The sequence below is a fragment of the Stegodyphus dumicola genome, chromosome 12, assembly GCF_044657685.1.
Source record: "Stegodyphus dumicola isolate Sdum_Otavi_A_Nest chromosome 12, ASM4465768v1".
Classification (NCBI taxonomy): domain Eukaryota; kingdom Metazoa; phylum Arthropoda; class Arachnida; order Araneae; family Eresidae; genus Stegodyphus; species Stegodyphus dumicola.
In genome coordinates, this window is record NC_140779.1 from 72,462,306 (window position 1) to 72,479,408 (window position 17,103).

A 17,103-nucleotide genomic window follows, 5' to 3' on the forward strand; every position below is an offset into this window, starting at 1 on the left:
ACGCCATCTATTGGTGACGTTGTCAAATGCTCGTTATGAGTATTATTAGTTTAATCTCGATAATAATGTAATTTTTTTAAGTTTTAGATTTTGCCTCAGTATATCCGAAACAAAGATTCACGAAACAAAAAAGAAGTAAATCGCGAAACAAAGATTCAATCGATTAAGAAACGATTTGAAAAACATCCTGATGGATCTATAATTCTCTTTTAATAATGCAACGTATTATAAGATCAACTAAAACAAAATATTATCGAATCAGTAACAGACGTTCCAAATGAAGAGGATGTCATATTTTATTTATTAACACAGGGAAGAGATATGTGAGAAGCGGATTATAAGCAAATTGCGCATCGTTTACGATGCGTCATGCCTCTACAGAAAGTTTTTATACATTTTTAGAACGATTTCGGAGCCGTTTAATTAATCTTTAAAATATAAAAATTACTTTCTTATACGTTTGATATCGAAGCCTTTTTCGGTATTATAGGTCTGCATCGTGATTTCAGTAGTAGAAGAGCTTTTGTTAAAATTTTCAGGGATATTGATTTCCATTACTTTCCAGAGTCCATCAATCGCGGTGGGCTTGCACTTAGAAAGAACTCTCTTCAAGAGACCAGAGGCGTGATGGTTCCTAGGTGAAACGTTAGATGACTTAGAAATACGTTGAAAATATATATATGCAATTCCTGTAACAGTCTTCAATTTTTAAGAAGTGCAGTGGTACTTTTCGAAGTATGACTTGTTGCTTTGTCTTGATGAAATTTCACTCTTTGAAAATCATAGCGATAAAGAAATGGAATTCTTCTGTAAATATCAGACGTAAAACTTTCTCTTTATAGTATGACGAGTTGATTTTAACATTGCTTTCCACTTCTTTTATTTTTAATTTCACATTGTAAGAAAATCCTGCGACAATAATAAACTCCTTACTAAAATGTTCTATGCATTGACGAAATCAAATTTGTACACTTTTTCCCCTCTTCGTTTTCAATAATAAATAGACCTTTTTTGTTGCAGTCATTTAGGTAAAATCATGCTTCATCAAGGGTCACACTATTTATCTCCTGTTAAATAGTTTTTCTACAAGATTCTACAAATTGTTCTGCGTTGAACCACATTCCTCGGCAAAAGCTGGTGAACATTTATGTTTTCAGCTTCCAACTATCAATCTTGGTTTATTATTTTATTTATTATTCTACAGATGCACTTAAAGACTTTGCTCTTGACATCTGTTTTGGCGGATTTTCTCGTTACCATCGATTTAACTTTAGAAACATCAGAAACAGTACGACCTTTTTTGGGTATTCGTTTGGAGTCATCTTTTAGTGTAGAAGTAATGACTGGCGTTTCCTCCTTTTCCGATAATTAAGTTTGCTTAATTTTTACTTATAAAATTTTAATACCATGCATTTCACAACGTTTTTGAATTACGGAATAGGAATATTTCTCTTCGTAAAACGCAAAAATGTACACTTCAATCCACAGCTAGTTTACATGAGACATATTGAAAGAAGAATTGATTTAAAAGCAGCATACAATATTTTCATCTCAAATAATAATCTGTTGCCAAAAATTTATATTCTAAAATATTTGCAATTTTAAAATTCTTTATCGAAATCGTTCTAAAATGTGTAAACACCTCCTGTATTTTTTTAAATGATTGTCTGAATGTTCAGCCAAATTTATACCTGCAAATATTTAACATCTTGTTACGATTCAGGTACTATACAGTAGTATTCATTGCAAACATAAATAAAGTCTTTTTTACAGACTGTCATACATGAGAAGGCTAGAGATGGAGCCAGATGTATATTTCCGAATTCCCTACTGATGAAACCATTTCTTCTGACGTTTATAGGTTAACTATGTCTTATTTGGAATAAATAGTAGTCCGTTTCTATCTACCACCATTAAACGTCACCTGAAGAAATATAATGAGCTTCGTATCCCCAGAACTGTTAACTTTTTGAATGAGAACTCATATGTACACTGCGCAAAAGAAAAAAAAAAGAAAAAAAAAATTGGGACAGTTCTGTATTTCCCGTTCTATCGGGCCGATTGACGAAATTCAAATTGCGTTTTTCATGTATCGAAAGCGCGATTTAGGATATATGTTAGATTTATATATAGCATTGTTCTAACATAAGTATTTTGATACGAAATCGGACCTTTTCTGAAATAACATACCAATTTTTTTTCCATATTTCGACTCTACGACTCAGATTAGGCCTAGATATTAAATGTTGTAATTTTTGGTGAGAAATTTATGGAGAAATTTAAAAATTTATCTTGGCGAATTTGTTTCAGTTTGCGCCAGGAATTATTCACTTAACCAATTTTTTAATTTAGCAACCTATTTTCCTTTGCCTATTTTCTTTGTGCATGAGCGGAGAAAAGTCATTGTCGATACTTTCAAATAATTTTAACAAACTGCGTACTCCACATTTTCGTTATTACCGCTTACAATAAACACGCCAAATTTTAAAACGCTGGATAGGGGCATGGAAGACATCAATTCTGGGGCTCTAAATTCATGCTACGAAATTTTAGAAATAAATGCTTTCCTTTCTTGACGCAGGGGAGGATGTGCACAATCTTCAGTTGTCTCCGGACTCTGAAAACCCTAGCTACGGCTCTGCTAAGCAGAAAATATTGTCCAACACCTATATTCTCTTGAATACTGATGTTTCAAACAGAAATTAAAGGTTTCATTATATATTTCTTTTTCTTACTTAATAATTAAGGGGAATATCTTTAATTAAGTTTGCGAAATATTTTAACAATTTTTATTCATTTTTGTCAGCTATAATTGTAACATTTAATTAATTGGTACATACTATATAGAACCTATTTTTTGTAATTGAAGTTCTGATTGATTAGAATTTTTGTGTGTTGGAGAAAAGTAATTTACGTACATAATTGCATAATTCAGTTAGATAAATTCTTGTCAGAATTCAGACCCCAAAGTATTGAGAAATATTTGGGATGATGGATAAAAGATAGCGTTACAAGTCCATCGATTCGATTGACTTAACTCCTTCCCGTCGTGAGAATGTAAAAATTTATGGTGAAATTTAAGAGGTTACAAATTTTCTTTCGTTATCACAGATTTGGTCATGATCGAATCTTCTGCAAAACCCCTCCCAGATGCAGGAAACAGGGTCACCTGACTTATGGAAATACTTTATCTAAAGAAACATTTTTATTAACAAGCATTTTCTCAAAAATAGATATCTTATTTACAGAATCTTACAGAATTCTTATTTTAGAAAACAACGGCAGATTTCCATATTGGCACACAGCCACTTCTTAATATTATTTGCATAAATTAAAAATATTTCTACTCCATCATTCATTTCTACTATTTTATCTGATAGTTACAATACGATTTTAAAGTAATAAAACTTTATGAGAATTTTAAAAACATATTTCTAGTATTTGAAATCTTGTACATTTACTTATATAAAATGTTATTCGGCATATTAATTTGTAGGATCGTGTTATCTTTGGCCACATAAACTCTACGAGATCCTACTAAGGAACCTGGCGACTTTTCGCACAGGCGTAAATGATACCAACACAGAAGAGGGGGGAAAATAACCCTTTATTACTATCAATTGTGAACAGAAAGGCGCACGGACTTCAGTGCTTGCAATAACACCGACAACTTGCGGTGGAACTTAAGAACCGTTACACAATAAATGCAAAGCTAAAGTGTAGTGCTGGGCTAGCACTTTACGTTAAGGTTAACAAGGTAGACTCGACAACCTACCCGGCGTGATAATGATTTAAATGGGCAAAACGGCGTATCAGCAACTCCGCGTAACAGCAAGAACAGACTCGTAACGTGCGCTGGCTAGCGAAAACACACTCTGAATAAATTGCAAGATTCACCCATTTAAATACTTACTTTACTTAACTTTAAATTTGCATCCTGGCGAGAAAATGCGAGGGGAAGTTGAGAAGTTCAGAAAAAATAACAAAAATTTGAATAATTGGTTGATTGAACTGAGGGAAAACTTACAAGTTATAACAAATTATATGTTAAACACTAGAAAATCACAAAAGAACCATTAAATGATATTTAAGGAGGAAAACTGACTTGAAATTATTCTAATCTATTTATAACGGCAAATAAAATTGTTTCTTGTCTTTGCTTTACATTTCTTTGGTCCTATTTCAGCATGATTTTACTTTTTATTACTTTATGATAAAGTATTCTTTTGATGTAATTATTTGTTGCTATTGATTCCATCCTCTTTTGCTTTATCCGATAATGATCTGTTCTTTTGAGTTTATATCTACTGAATATTGATTTCTATCAGATAAAAAAATTCCAGCGTTACGAAAACCTAAAATTTCATTTCGAGCTTCAAGAGATCGCGCAAAATATTACAAATGTAGCATAGTTGTAGAACTGCTGCAGTCTTAACCTAAGTAAATTGCTTGGAAAAACGAATGCCTGATTTTAATTCCACCTGTTCTGTGACAAAGATTTAAGCATATCATTAGTGCTTTATCTTCAGGTAATAAGCAAAGAATAGGGCTTTGGCTGAATCCTTCTGCTTTGTCTCCAGAAATTCCAGCTTTTTAAAATTAATTCAATAGCATGTACGAGAGTTCTTGAACCAGCAGTGGCCACATTTATTAATCTTGCAAGTCATTTAGCATCAGGAATGATACTCCTTTTTTCATGACAGAGATCCTTAATATAGCTACAATTTTCAGTTCAATAACAAATTGCTTTCTTGAGGTAAAATAAAATTCGTTTTTTTGATTCTAGATTCCACTGTTTTACCACCGACTTTATACGGAAAAAAATCCAGCTATCCACCAACTTCGCAAATCTTCTCTATTTGCCTTTTCTGTTGTTACTGCATTTGTCTTTTTTACCCGAAATGTTCCTTAAATTTTTTGATGAGATATAGCTGATGTTACTACTTCATCAGCTATTTGTCATTGTGCTACAATGAGGCCAAAGTATTCAACCATGCTCTCATTTCCCTAATAAAAAGTATACGCAGAAGACCAATTAGTTTCTATGACCAAAATAAATAAATAAGTAAATATAAAAATAAACAGTTTCTGTAACATACCATATGAGCATATTATATCAGCATTGTCTATCTGATTCGTCTTCCCTCATTACCTCACAAATTAAACTTGTGTATTCAAAAACAACAGAATTTAATCACACTTCTGTTTTAGAGTTCCAATTTCAATTCATTTTCAAATGTTTAATTTTTTAGAAATACTGCTGTCTTATTTGTAGGAATTATGAAAAAGCACTTAAAATGTGACTTACAATGGCATGACAATTCAAATACAACAGTCTTGAAAGAACAAGTTTTGGTCAATATTTAATACCTTAAAGCTCAGCTCTCAAGATCTGCCAAAGAAAATAATATTTCAAGCAAATTTCAAATGTTCCAGCAACCAAATCTTAAATCTTTGAATCTCACTTTTAGGCTAACTGACTTTTATATGTAATTAACTCTTTGGGTACATTTGAAGAATTAGACTTGTCATGCACTTGCTTTGCCTAAGTTATGGATAATGAATCTTAATCGTCATTCGAACTAGGACAAAATTAAACATGTACATTCTTATTCATGGCTAAAGTGATTGGTATCAGTTATAAGAGTAAGTTTCTTCTAGTACTTCAGTGAATGTTGTTAGTGAAAAGTCAACAGAAGAATTTTTTTTAAAGAAATCCCTACATTAAGGGTGTAGAGACATTAGGTATATTTTGGAAGCAGGAGAGATGAAAAATGAGCAACTGCCTTCGCCGGGAATCGAACCACAGACTTCTGAATACCGGCCCAGCGTGCAGAACCACTACACCACGAAGGCACGCTAGGAAAGTGGGAGAAATACCTTATAAGGCTTAAAGCATTATTTTTATTTTTAGCATTCCAGTAGTAATAAATCTAAATCTGGATTACCAAAGAAATGAATTGTCCTCATCTTCTAATTCCATCAGTAAATGGTAGAATAAAAATAATCGTGAAAGATGTTTTCATAGCCCTAATGGAAAAATTGATCCAGCTGACGATTATCAATATTTCGACTATCATTGGCTGAATCATCTTAAGAAAATGTACATGTTGCAGCAAATGTAATAGCCCTCTTAAAATATGTTTACATTTCATATGAAATGCTTGCCCTTGTTTTGAGCTTTGGAATCAGTTTTCCAAATGAACAAATTTCAAATATCCTGTGTTTAAAGTTTTAGTGATGTTGAATCTTGAAATCTGCAAATCAGATCTTTTCTTAACCTTATAGTGCTATCTGCATGCTTTAAATTTTCTGAATGTTATTGAAATAAATTAGTTATGAAGACTTTGATTTATGCCTATATTTGTTTTTGAAATTAATGTTCCCAGTAACATAACTTGCTATTCATCTGATTACACATTCTATTCTGATAAATTGTATTATAAAGGTTTTCAAGTTAATGTGAAAGAACATGAATATAGGTATGATAAATCTGGTCTTACACCTAGGATACATTAAAGCATATATCGCTTCTCTATAAGAGAAAATTTCGCTATTTAACTTATCTTTCTTTTCCTCTTCAACTGCATTTGCTTTCAATATGAGAGCTTACAATAGCTTGCAATATCACCAAAGTATCAAATAATACTTGAAAATAACTAATCTATATACCATGTCTACAGTGTACAATATATTTAATAAATCTGTGTAGTAAAATTATGTAAACAGCCCAGTTTGCCCTTTTTGTTTTCGTGTATAACCCTTGTTATGACATCAGAATTATTTCTGCAGTTTGTTGCATAATATTACTATTTTTTCTGATAAAGGCATCTCTTTGAATGACCTGCTATTAAATCACTTCATGCACCATATTTGTTTACCTTACGAAATTTATTATTATTATTATTTTAAGTATCTCAGAAATGACTTGCAATTAACAAGGTTATCAGGTTCAGTGTTCCTCCTTACTTGCTTTGGGAACATTAAATGACCTGACTCGGAACAGGGAGCTTACTAAAGCTATGTTCAATAAATGTGGGAAGTAGACAAGATACACAGGAAGGGTATACGAAACCCTTTATTTTTCTCTCTTTACAATGATTTCTGGACTTCGGAATACAGAGACCAACCACTTGTGGTCTGAACGTAAGAATATAAAAATATTAACTAAATTCTAACTAAACTAACTTTGGATTAATAAACAAGTGTCTACTTGAAGATTGGCCGTATATTAACAGAAAGGACGTATGTAGTACAGAGAACTGTTAACACTACGATACGTTTAAAATTATCAAGAGGATTAAACCTCTGGCCTTGAAGGCAACCAGCAACCGAGTAAAACTGCTATGGCAAGCGGCCTGCTCCTAATCACTCCTTCCTCTCTCTTGCTTGGCAAAAAGCCACAACTTAAGTACTTGGCGTTCGCAAGACAAATTTGCATAAATAAGTTAAAGCTTTTAATTCTGGCCGGAAGTAGAAAGTAAGAAGTGATAGTAAAGATTTAAAATAAAATAAACGTTAGTTAAACTTAAGATCCTTACATACTTCCCGCCAGAGATAATTAGTTTGAAACTGAGGTCTAAAACGACCTTGTTGAAAACTTTTAGCTCTAGAATCTAACGCGAGGCCAATCTTTTACAAACATTTCTCACTAGAAACTAGAAATTTAAAAAAAAAATCGTTTTTTACATTATCAACTTCATGTACAATTACTTTTCATTTGTACTACATCTAAACAGGAGCTTTTAGTTGAAATCTGGTTCCTTCCAGAGATCTGGAAGGAAAACTAGTTTAATGAAATGTTACACAATTAAATGGCAAGTAACATGAATACTTATATTTCTCTTAACATTCTTATTTCATTCATGACTTTATTTAATTCTCTCCCCGTGCTCTCTGACATGTGTTGTAAAAGAAAACACCAAACACGAACGTGTTTATGTACAAGTGTTCAACACTACCGCCTGCAATCAAAACACTAACGTGTTAAAATTCAACATAACAAGACCTCATAACACACCTTATATTCATCTCTAAACCCTGAGGTACTATTCTGAAAGTGGCTATCTCTGAAGTGTAGCGTCAGAGAGCCTAACAACATTCATTCAACCTTTAACACATATTTACAATAATTTGCTCTTTTTACAGTCACACGAATTAGTTAAAATTTTTGGCATTACTTTCACTTTTAACATATCACAGTATTTCTTAACGTTTAAAATAACAGTTCACATTGTATATAAGGACATATTAACATGCCGTTAATTTTACGCATTTTAAAACATACATTAGTAGTACATTGTTAACTTCTATTCTTTTCCAAGCAAGTGCCAATTCTTCTCCATTGAAATACTACATTTCAAAAGTCTTTCAGCCTAAGACTTCTTTCTTGCCAGAATGTTTTAAATAAAATTTTATACAATAACTTTTACAATATTCAAGTATTTACACATTCCTATTATACATTAATTCTTAGTTTTACTCGCGAGTAATTGAAAAACATAATACCAAAATAGGTAACAACTCATTTCTCGCCTTTTTGGCGATAAAGGTAGACCTCACATGAGGTAAAACGTCTTGAATTCTGCCACTTGCAGTAAGAATGAAAGATTAACTTAAGGTTGCAAAGTAACATAAAGTTTTACTTATCTTTGTGATATTCGGACATTCTTTTTTCTGCCCAGTCCTGGAAGGTAGCAAAGACTAGCGTTTGGTTTATCTTCCTTCTTGTGCAGGTTCGCCCTTCAGTGCCTTCCTCTATGAGCTTTCTCTTCCTTCCAGTTCGGTCACCCTTGAAGACCTTCTTTTTAGCCTCTGCCTGTGGTCTTGGCCGTTTGATGGCAGCTGGTCTTGGCGGAACCGGGACACTTCTCTCTCGTTCCTGCTTGGATCTCGTTGCTGGCTGTTCAAATTTTCCTTGTTTCTTTGCCTCCGCAGCTGGTGTTCCTTCAGCAATTCGTCGACATTTGCTGCGTAGACTCCTGTCCGATGGGTAGATCTTCCGTTTAGGAGCCGGGTTATAGTTGCCGTTATTTCTCCTGGCTCTCTTTGCATTCGTCGTACTTCTCCCTTCTTCATTCTGGGGGTGGTCGTGCGCTCTCTTTTCTGGTCGGTGGAACGGCTTCTTTTTCTTGTTACCTTCAATTTTCCAACGAGGAAACTTTCTTTTCAATTGCTCCTGCCTCCTAATGGCTTGCCCTTGTGATTGTCGTTGTTCCACCTCTGGAGCTTGTGCCTGCCGTGCCGGATCCTGCAAAAGATCTTTAAATATTTGCATTTTATTACGGTCATAGAATGGTTTTATCTGGTCAATGTTTGCGGAGCATGTTTCATCATTCCTGGCTTTTAACACCACTACAGCCTGAGTTATTTTTTCTATGACATATGGTCCTTCAAATCGTGGAAACAATTTGGCGGTTTTATCTTCTGGTGCTGAAGAAAGTGAATGCTTAATTTTTAATACTTCATCTCCTACTTAGTTACTCCCCGTCGTTTCATATCGTAATAAAGTTTATGTTTTCTCTGTGCTACTTCAGTGTTCTTTTTTGCTTCTTTAATTAATTTTTCTATATCACCCATTTTAAATTCTGGGGCTCTTTGTTGAACATAAAATAATTTATCTAACGGCGTTATAATCTTTCTGCCTAAAAATAACTCAGCAGTTTTGCTGAGTTATTTTTTTTGCCCGTTGTATCATGTTTTGCGGTCCTAAGGGCGAAAGCTAATTCATTGACATAGTTATCCCAGCTTTTATGAAAATTTTTAACATAACTACGGATAATTTTCACTATATTTCTATTGACCCGTTCCGCTATATTTGATTGCGGCCGATACGGGACCATTTTTAAATGACGTATGCCCAGTTTTTGGCACATATCTTCAAATATATTACTTACAAATTGAGGACCATTATCCGATATAACTTTTAGGGGAGCCCTGTATTTTAAAATATATTTATTTAAAATAGAATCAGTAACTAATTTCGCGGAGGCTCGTTTTAAGGGAACAATTTCGGTCCACTTAATAAATGATCAACCATAACAAGGAGATACCGACTTTTATTTAACTGACTCTTTGGGAAAGGGCCCAATAAATCGATGCCAATTATTTCATTTGGAAGTTCGGATTTAATGCTATTTAGAAACCCGGCCGGGCGGAAATTAATATAATTAACTGCTTGACATGTTAGGCAGGACTGGACATACGCCCTTGTTAACTTTTGCAGTTCAGGAAAATAGACTGCTTCGCGTACGCGTTTGGATAGTTTTTCGAATACCAGCATGAGAAGCTAAAGGGCAGTCGTGTAACTCCTGAAGGATATTTAATCTAAGACTAGCTGGGATAACAGGTCGAAATTCGTTGTTGGAATTTGTAGTTTTTGTATAAAATAATAGACCATGTGGCCTATTATTATAATTAATTATTATAATGGGAACTATTATTATAATGGGCCGCCCTATTTCTTATCGCCACAATATCTTGGTGGCTAAAATTTTCAGGATCCTTACCCAGTTCTGTTATTACAGTTTCTTAGGAATTTATTGTACATGCTGTGAGCATTGCCACCTTTACAATATTACCTTCTTCATCTATTTTTATTCTGGATAGGGCATCTGCTACGATATTTTCCTTTCCGGGGGTGTGCTTGATTACCAGATTATACTCTTGTAACTTGAGTGCCCATCTTATTAACCTTGGGGATAATTTTTTCCCTGAGTACAATCTAGTTACCGCCGCATGATCAGAATACACTGTTATTGGCGCCCTTCCAAAATATACTCGGAACTTTTGCACTGCTAACAGAACTGCAAGTGCCTCTCTCTCGGTCGCGGAATAATTTCTTTGTGTTTGATTTAAAGTTCGACTAAAAAATGCCACGGGCTGCTGATTTTGCGAAAGTACCGCTCCTACCGCATAATCCGAAGCATCCGCTGAAATTTCTAAATTCTCATCCTTTTCAGGAAATTTCAAAGCAGGGGCTTGCGTTAATGCTTGCTTTAATTTTTCGAAAGCACTATTGGCTTCGTCGTCCACGAGAATCTTGCCTTTTTCCTTTTTAATTTTAACAATGGTTCAGCAATAGCTGCAAAATCTTTTATAAAGGACCTATAATATGAGCAAAGTCCTAGAAAAGAAGAGAGCTTCTTCGCCGTATTTGGCGGCGGATACTTTTGCACAGCGATTATTTTTGATTCGTCTGTCTCGATTCCTTTCTGAGATATTTTGTAACCTAAGTATTTTAATTCAGGGGCTGCAAATTTGCACTTTTCGACATTAACTTTTAGACCGGCCTCATTTAATAAAGAAAACACCTGTCTTAAATCCTGTACATGTTGGTCCAGATTATCACTAGTAATAATGATATCGTCTAAATAGATAAATGTGGACTTTCCAAGAACAGGCCTTAGCACAATGTCCATACATCGCTGAAATGTTGCCGGTGCCCCTGAAGGGCCAAACGGCATACGCAGGAATGCATAAGTGCCAGACTTGGTTATAAAAGCAGTCTTAGGCACATCTTCCGGTCTAACCCCTATTTGAAAATAACCAGTCGTTAAGTCTAAAGTCGTCATGTATTTGGTAGAAATTATGTTCCTTAGAATTTCTTCAATAGGTAACGGATATACCGGATATTTAGTCATGGAGTTTAATTTACGATAGTCAATCGCAAAACGCCACCTTTTTGGATGTGTTACTGGATAGTCATTGTTTTTCTTACATAAAACAACCGGGCTAGCATAACTACTTGAGATGGGCGTTATGATCTTTTCACGTAACATATCTCTTATGTGCCACTCTATAATTTTTCTTTATTCTTATCATATCGGTATGGTTTGTGGCGAACTGGCAGTGAATCTCCGGTGTCGATACTATGATTAGTAACTTGAGTAAATCCTGGAATATCACTAAATAACGAAGCAAACTCACTTACGACTTGTCGGATTTTTTGTTGCTCTTCCTTAGGCAGGTGGTCAAGGTTTAACATTGGTGGTTCTGTTTTTTCTTCTCGAACTGGTTTCATCGTCAGCTTAAGGGACGCTTCGTTAAAATCCAGCGTTGCTTCTGCCTCTGAAAAAAAATCTATCCCTAAGATGATATGTGCTTGAAAATTCTTTACTATAAAAAACATAATCTTTACTTGTTCGTCCTTGATACGAACGTATAGCGGTAATTTACCTATGCACTTGCATCTTTGTCCCTGCGCAGCTAACACTGTCGTATTATCCGAATTATATATGCGGTATTCCGAAAGTACTTCCTAAAAAAATCTTCTGCCACACAGGAACACTGTATCCAGGAGTGCGGTGGCTGGGATGTTATTCACCAACACTTCAGTCTTTGGAAGAGTCAAATTTTTCACCATCACTGTATTTAACTTGAAGGAAGAGGGGTTTTCTTGGCCTTCGGATTTCCGCACCCTCCCTTCGGCAGAAATCCGTTTTAGTTTAAATCTTGTTTTTTCCTTTCCGTGCTTTCCTTCTTTTTCCACTGGCCTTCAGACTTTTTTCCTGGATTACTTGAACTGTCGACGTTCGCCGGTTGTTTTTGGATACTCGGGTTTCCTTGCCCACTGATTCGCTTCGCTTCCGTAGCCGTGTTCTTGACTTTGCTGTGGTGTTTGCGCACCAAATTGGTTTCGTTGTTCATACTGGCGTCTTCTTTCAATGTCCGCCGTTCTTCTACTTTCAAACTGGATTGCTAGCTCAAATAACTTTTCCAGTGTAGTCGGATTCCTTAATTTAATAAAGTCTTGTACTTGGGGAAGTAACCTCGGCAAAATCACTTGAATTATCTCAGGATCCGGACGGTTTCCATACAAGAGTTTGAAGACGTGAATTTTTCTTAAAATAAAGCTTGAGAGATTTTCAATTCGTTTCTGGTATATGCTGAATAGTTCCGCTTCTAATATTGTACGATCTCTTACGACAGGGAAGGCTTTTACTAAGGCAGTCTTGAAATTTTCCTAAGTATAGGTGGGACTTCCCGCTTGACCCAAGAGGCTTCTGCCGATACATTTGAACCAATTAAGCGCTTGGCCCCTCAAAGCGCTGGTAGCTAAGGTGACTTTCTGGAACTCATGCACGGGATACAGCATGAAGTGGTCATCCAATTTTTCCAAAAAAACTGGTCACCGGTGAGTTTCCATTAAATGTTGCTTCTGGTTTCATCGATGCGCGCATGGTCTGGACGATGTAACCAAATCCTTCCAGTGCGGCAGCTGGCATTTCTGGATTCTGAGCCGCTTCTGCAGGCAGCACAGGTTCTTCTTGAAACTCGGCCATGGTTATTCTTCTTCGTCGGGCGCCACTATCAGGTTCAGTGTTCCTCCTTACTTGCTTTGGGAACATTAAATGACCTGACTCGGAACAGGGAGCTTACTAAAGCTATGTTCAATAAATGTGGGAAGTAGACAAGATACACAGGAAGGGTATACGAAACCCTTTATTTTTCTCTCTTTACAATGATTTCTGGACTTCGGAATACAGAGACCAACCACTTGTGGTCTGAACGTAAGAATATAAAAATATTAACTAAATTCTAACTAAACTAACTTTGGATTAATAAACAAGTGTCTACTTGAAGATTGGCCGTATATTAACAGAAAGGCCGTATGTAGTACAGAGAACTGTTAACACTACGATACGTTTAAAATTATCAAGAGGATTAAACCTCTGGCCTTGAAGGCAACCAGCAACCGAGTAAAACTGCTATGGCAAGCGGCCTGCTCCTAATCACTCCTTCCTCTCTCTTGCTTGGTAAAAAGCCACAACTTAAGTACTTGGCGTTCGCAAGACAAATTTGCATAAATAAGTTAAAGCTTTTAATTCTGGCCGGAAGTAGAAAATAAGAAGTGATAGTAAAGATTTAAAATAAAATAAACGTTAGTAAAACTTAAGATCCTTACAAGGTGACTTCTTCGTTGAAATCAATCACGGAACTCCTCCACTAAGCACAGGCATGTCCACATAATGCTGCCATGCGCGTATTATCTAATACAATAACACATAAAATCTTGTAAAAAATAAAACAAAATTCATTTCTAGTTTTGACTGTTTTAAAAGTCAGTTTATTGATAAATTCATGAATTTTTTGGACGGGTGGAATTTCCTTTTATTTTAGTACATGTACTTCAACATATATGCATCTATAATTTCATCACAATAATATACTTTGGATATTTTCATATTGTCTATGAGCAACTTAGCAATTTACATGAACTCAATAAAAAGTACACTGAATTAACGAATGCACAATCCTTTGCCAAGGAAAAAGGTTCTTCACATCTTTCAGTTACTATTTGATACAAGTCACTGTAAAACTATAAGGTGAATAAAATTAATGAATAATAAAAATACTTAAGTGCACAAAATGCAAATATAAATCTTAAGAGAAAAGTTCTCAAAATACTAATGATTTTTAAACAACATATTAATTCGACAGATCTCTGCACTGTTTGATACCTCAAATTAAATGGACAGGTTGAGTGCAATAGTAATATACACGCTCGAAATACAGGGTCATCGGAAAAGAATGCCAGCATTACAAAATTTTATTATGAAAATTAATAAATACATATAACCATAAATTTGGTACTAAAATAATAATAATAATAATAAACTGAAAGGTTTCAGATTTTAAATTACGTCCAAAGATGCTTTTTTTTAACGTTTTGTGTGTTACCTTTATTCGTTAAATATCATGTTCTTTGCACTTGCAAAATTCAGTTCAACAGCAATGTCGCAAAGTAATTTTAAAATGAGCATAACTTTAGAATTTCCGATACACAGTTCCGCGCGCTAGAGATAAAATGGTTCTCCTCCCCGTAAAGTGTTGCCATTGTTCGCTTTTAAATTGTGGAGTTTTGTAATCAAAGATTCATTAAAGTTTTTCAAAATAGGAAATTGGTAATAAACAAATTCCAAGTTTCAAATTTGGGCTTTCAGATGCCCATATTCGCAGTATGATTACGTTATTAAAAAACTGGTTGGTTCTATGTACCGTTGTTTTATCACAGTGTGAGAAACATGCATACATTTATGCAGATTCTTCATTACTTAATTTCTTCAAATATAATGCAGGGCTCTTACATTTGGTGGCAACAATTTGAAAAGTGATACGCTCTTTAAAGTGATTCGCGAAAAATGCCAAAACGAAAACAATAGTCCTTCAGGGACAAAGCCCCTTTGGACTAAAAATACAAAGCTTTATATCCATTTCAATATGCGCACCATTAGTCGCGCGACAGACATTAGTACGAAATTCAATCTCCCTCCATATATGTTGTGAAGCATCTGTGGAGTTACAGTTTCATTTGTGACTATGATTCGATGTTTTACATAGCTGATATCAGTGATGTTTTCAAGTAAACTGCTCAAAAAAAAAAAAAAAAAAAAAAAAAAAAGGGACAGTCCTATATCTCCCGATCTACTGGGCCGATTGACAAAATTCAAATTGCGTTCTTCATGTCTCGAAAGCGCGACTTAGGATATATATTAGATTTATATATAGCACTATTCTAACATAGGTATTTTGACACAAAATCGGACTTTTCCTGAAATAACATACCAATTTTTTTACATATTTCGATTCTATGACTCAAATTACGCCTAAATATGAAATTTTGTAAAATTTGGAGCTAAATTTACGGAGAAATTCACAAATTTATGTTGGCACTTTTTTGTCAGTATGCGCCAAGAATAGTTCACTTGGCGAACTTCTTAATATATGGCAACCTAGTTTCCTTTCCCGTTAGCGGAAAAAAGGTCACCATCGTTCCTTTTTTCCAAATAATATTCTTTATATTATATTTTTAATTATAACTTATTATTTTAAGTAATTTATTCTTTTTCAAATTTCATTTTAATTGTTTAAGTTGCATGGTTTTTTTTCGAATAACTTTTTTAAAAATTTCTACTTACCTATTCGAACTGCGTAAATAAAGGTGCAGCGTTTATTTTTTTTCAAATAGTTTTCTTTATATATATTTTTTGTCATAGTTATTATTTTAGGTAATTTTTAAATTCTTAACTTTTATTTTAATTGTTTGTGTTGCATTGTCTCTTCAGATAATTGTTTTAAAATTTTCTATTTATTCCTTCGAATTGAGCATTTTAAATATATTTATTAATATAAATTTTCCAGAATTTGATTTTATTTATTTGAATTGCGTTTCTTTCGGAGGATTACTTTGTAACCCAGACTACGATGCGTTTGAAAACTGCATATATTAAAAGAGAAAATACAGTAAAGCACAGTTAACACGCCTTTCAATGTTCCGTTCAGAAAAGATATATATAAATAAGAGAGACATTTAACTTAGGATTGCGACATTTTAACTTAGGATGACTTGCATACACTGCTTTAAACAGTTTTATCATTGTGCCCATTACTTTACACAGTTTTATCCTACATTTGGCTTCTTAAATGTTATTCATATTTTAGTCAAATATTTTATTTTTGAAATCGTAAAAATCAAATATCATAAGATTAAAAAGTTTTAAATTTAAAAAAAAAAAATACAAATACTAAATTTTACCGTAAAATGTATTTTTTCTTCTCTTTTTCTTCAGGCATTCTATTTTATTCTTGCTCTTTTTCTTCATTCTACTTTATTCTTCCTCTTTTTCTTTAGGCATTCCGCAAGTATATTAAAAAGCATCCAAATTTTCGAAATATCTTGATATTTCTGACAATCATTTTAAATAAAGTTATCGCCTTCCATTTCATAAAGGCCCACAAACGGCCGAGCGGTAAAGTCGCTGAACACTGATAGTTCACTCCGGGGTTCGAATCCCGGTAAACAGGCTGGTTGCATGGGCGTTTTCGTGGATTTTCTCATGTGTACCGTGTATGCCAGCTTATGATTTCCCTTAGAAAGTTCTTCACAAAGGCATCCTTCCTTTTAGGCAGATAGCCCTGCTTTGACGTAACTTAATAATTCAATTCAATCCATTTCATCAATATTTGGTCAGAGCCTTTATCAGTCTTTAGAGGCTAAACATTTTGAAGGTATGAGATGAAAGGAATGACTGGTTTCATCAAGAGTTTTTGGTTTATTTAATTATGACGAAGCACACTAGAGCTATCTGCCTAAGGGGAGGG

At 34.2% G+C, this 17,103-nt stretch overlaps 1 protein-coding gene across 2 annotated transcripts in view; it reads right to left on the reverse strand.

Moving 5' to 3' along the window:
* Window positions 1–14,048: 14,048 nt before the first annotated feature.
* LOC118189581 (dynein axonemal intermediate chain 7-like) overlaps window positions 14,049–17,103 on the reverse strand; it is a 94,553-nt gene continuing 91,498 nt past the window's right edge. For both annotated transcript variants that reach the window (XM_085806567.1, XM_085806568.1), the window contains one exon: window positions 14,049–14,320. In XM_085806567.1, the coding sequence (XP_085662693.1) occupies window positions 14,192–14,320 (129 nt within the window). In that variant the 3' untranslated portion in view covers window positions 14,049–14,191. The remainder of the gene's footprint in view (window positions 14,321–17,103) is intronic.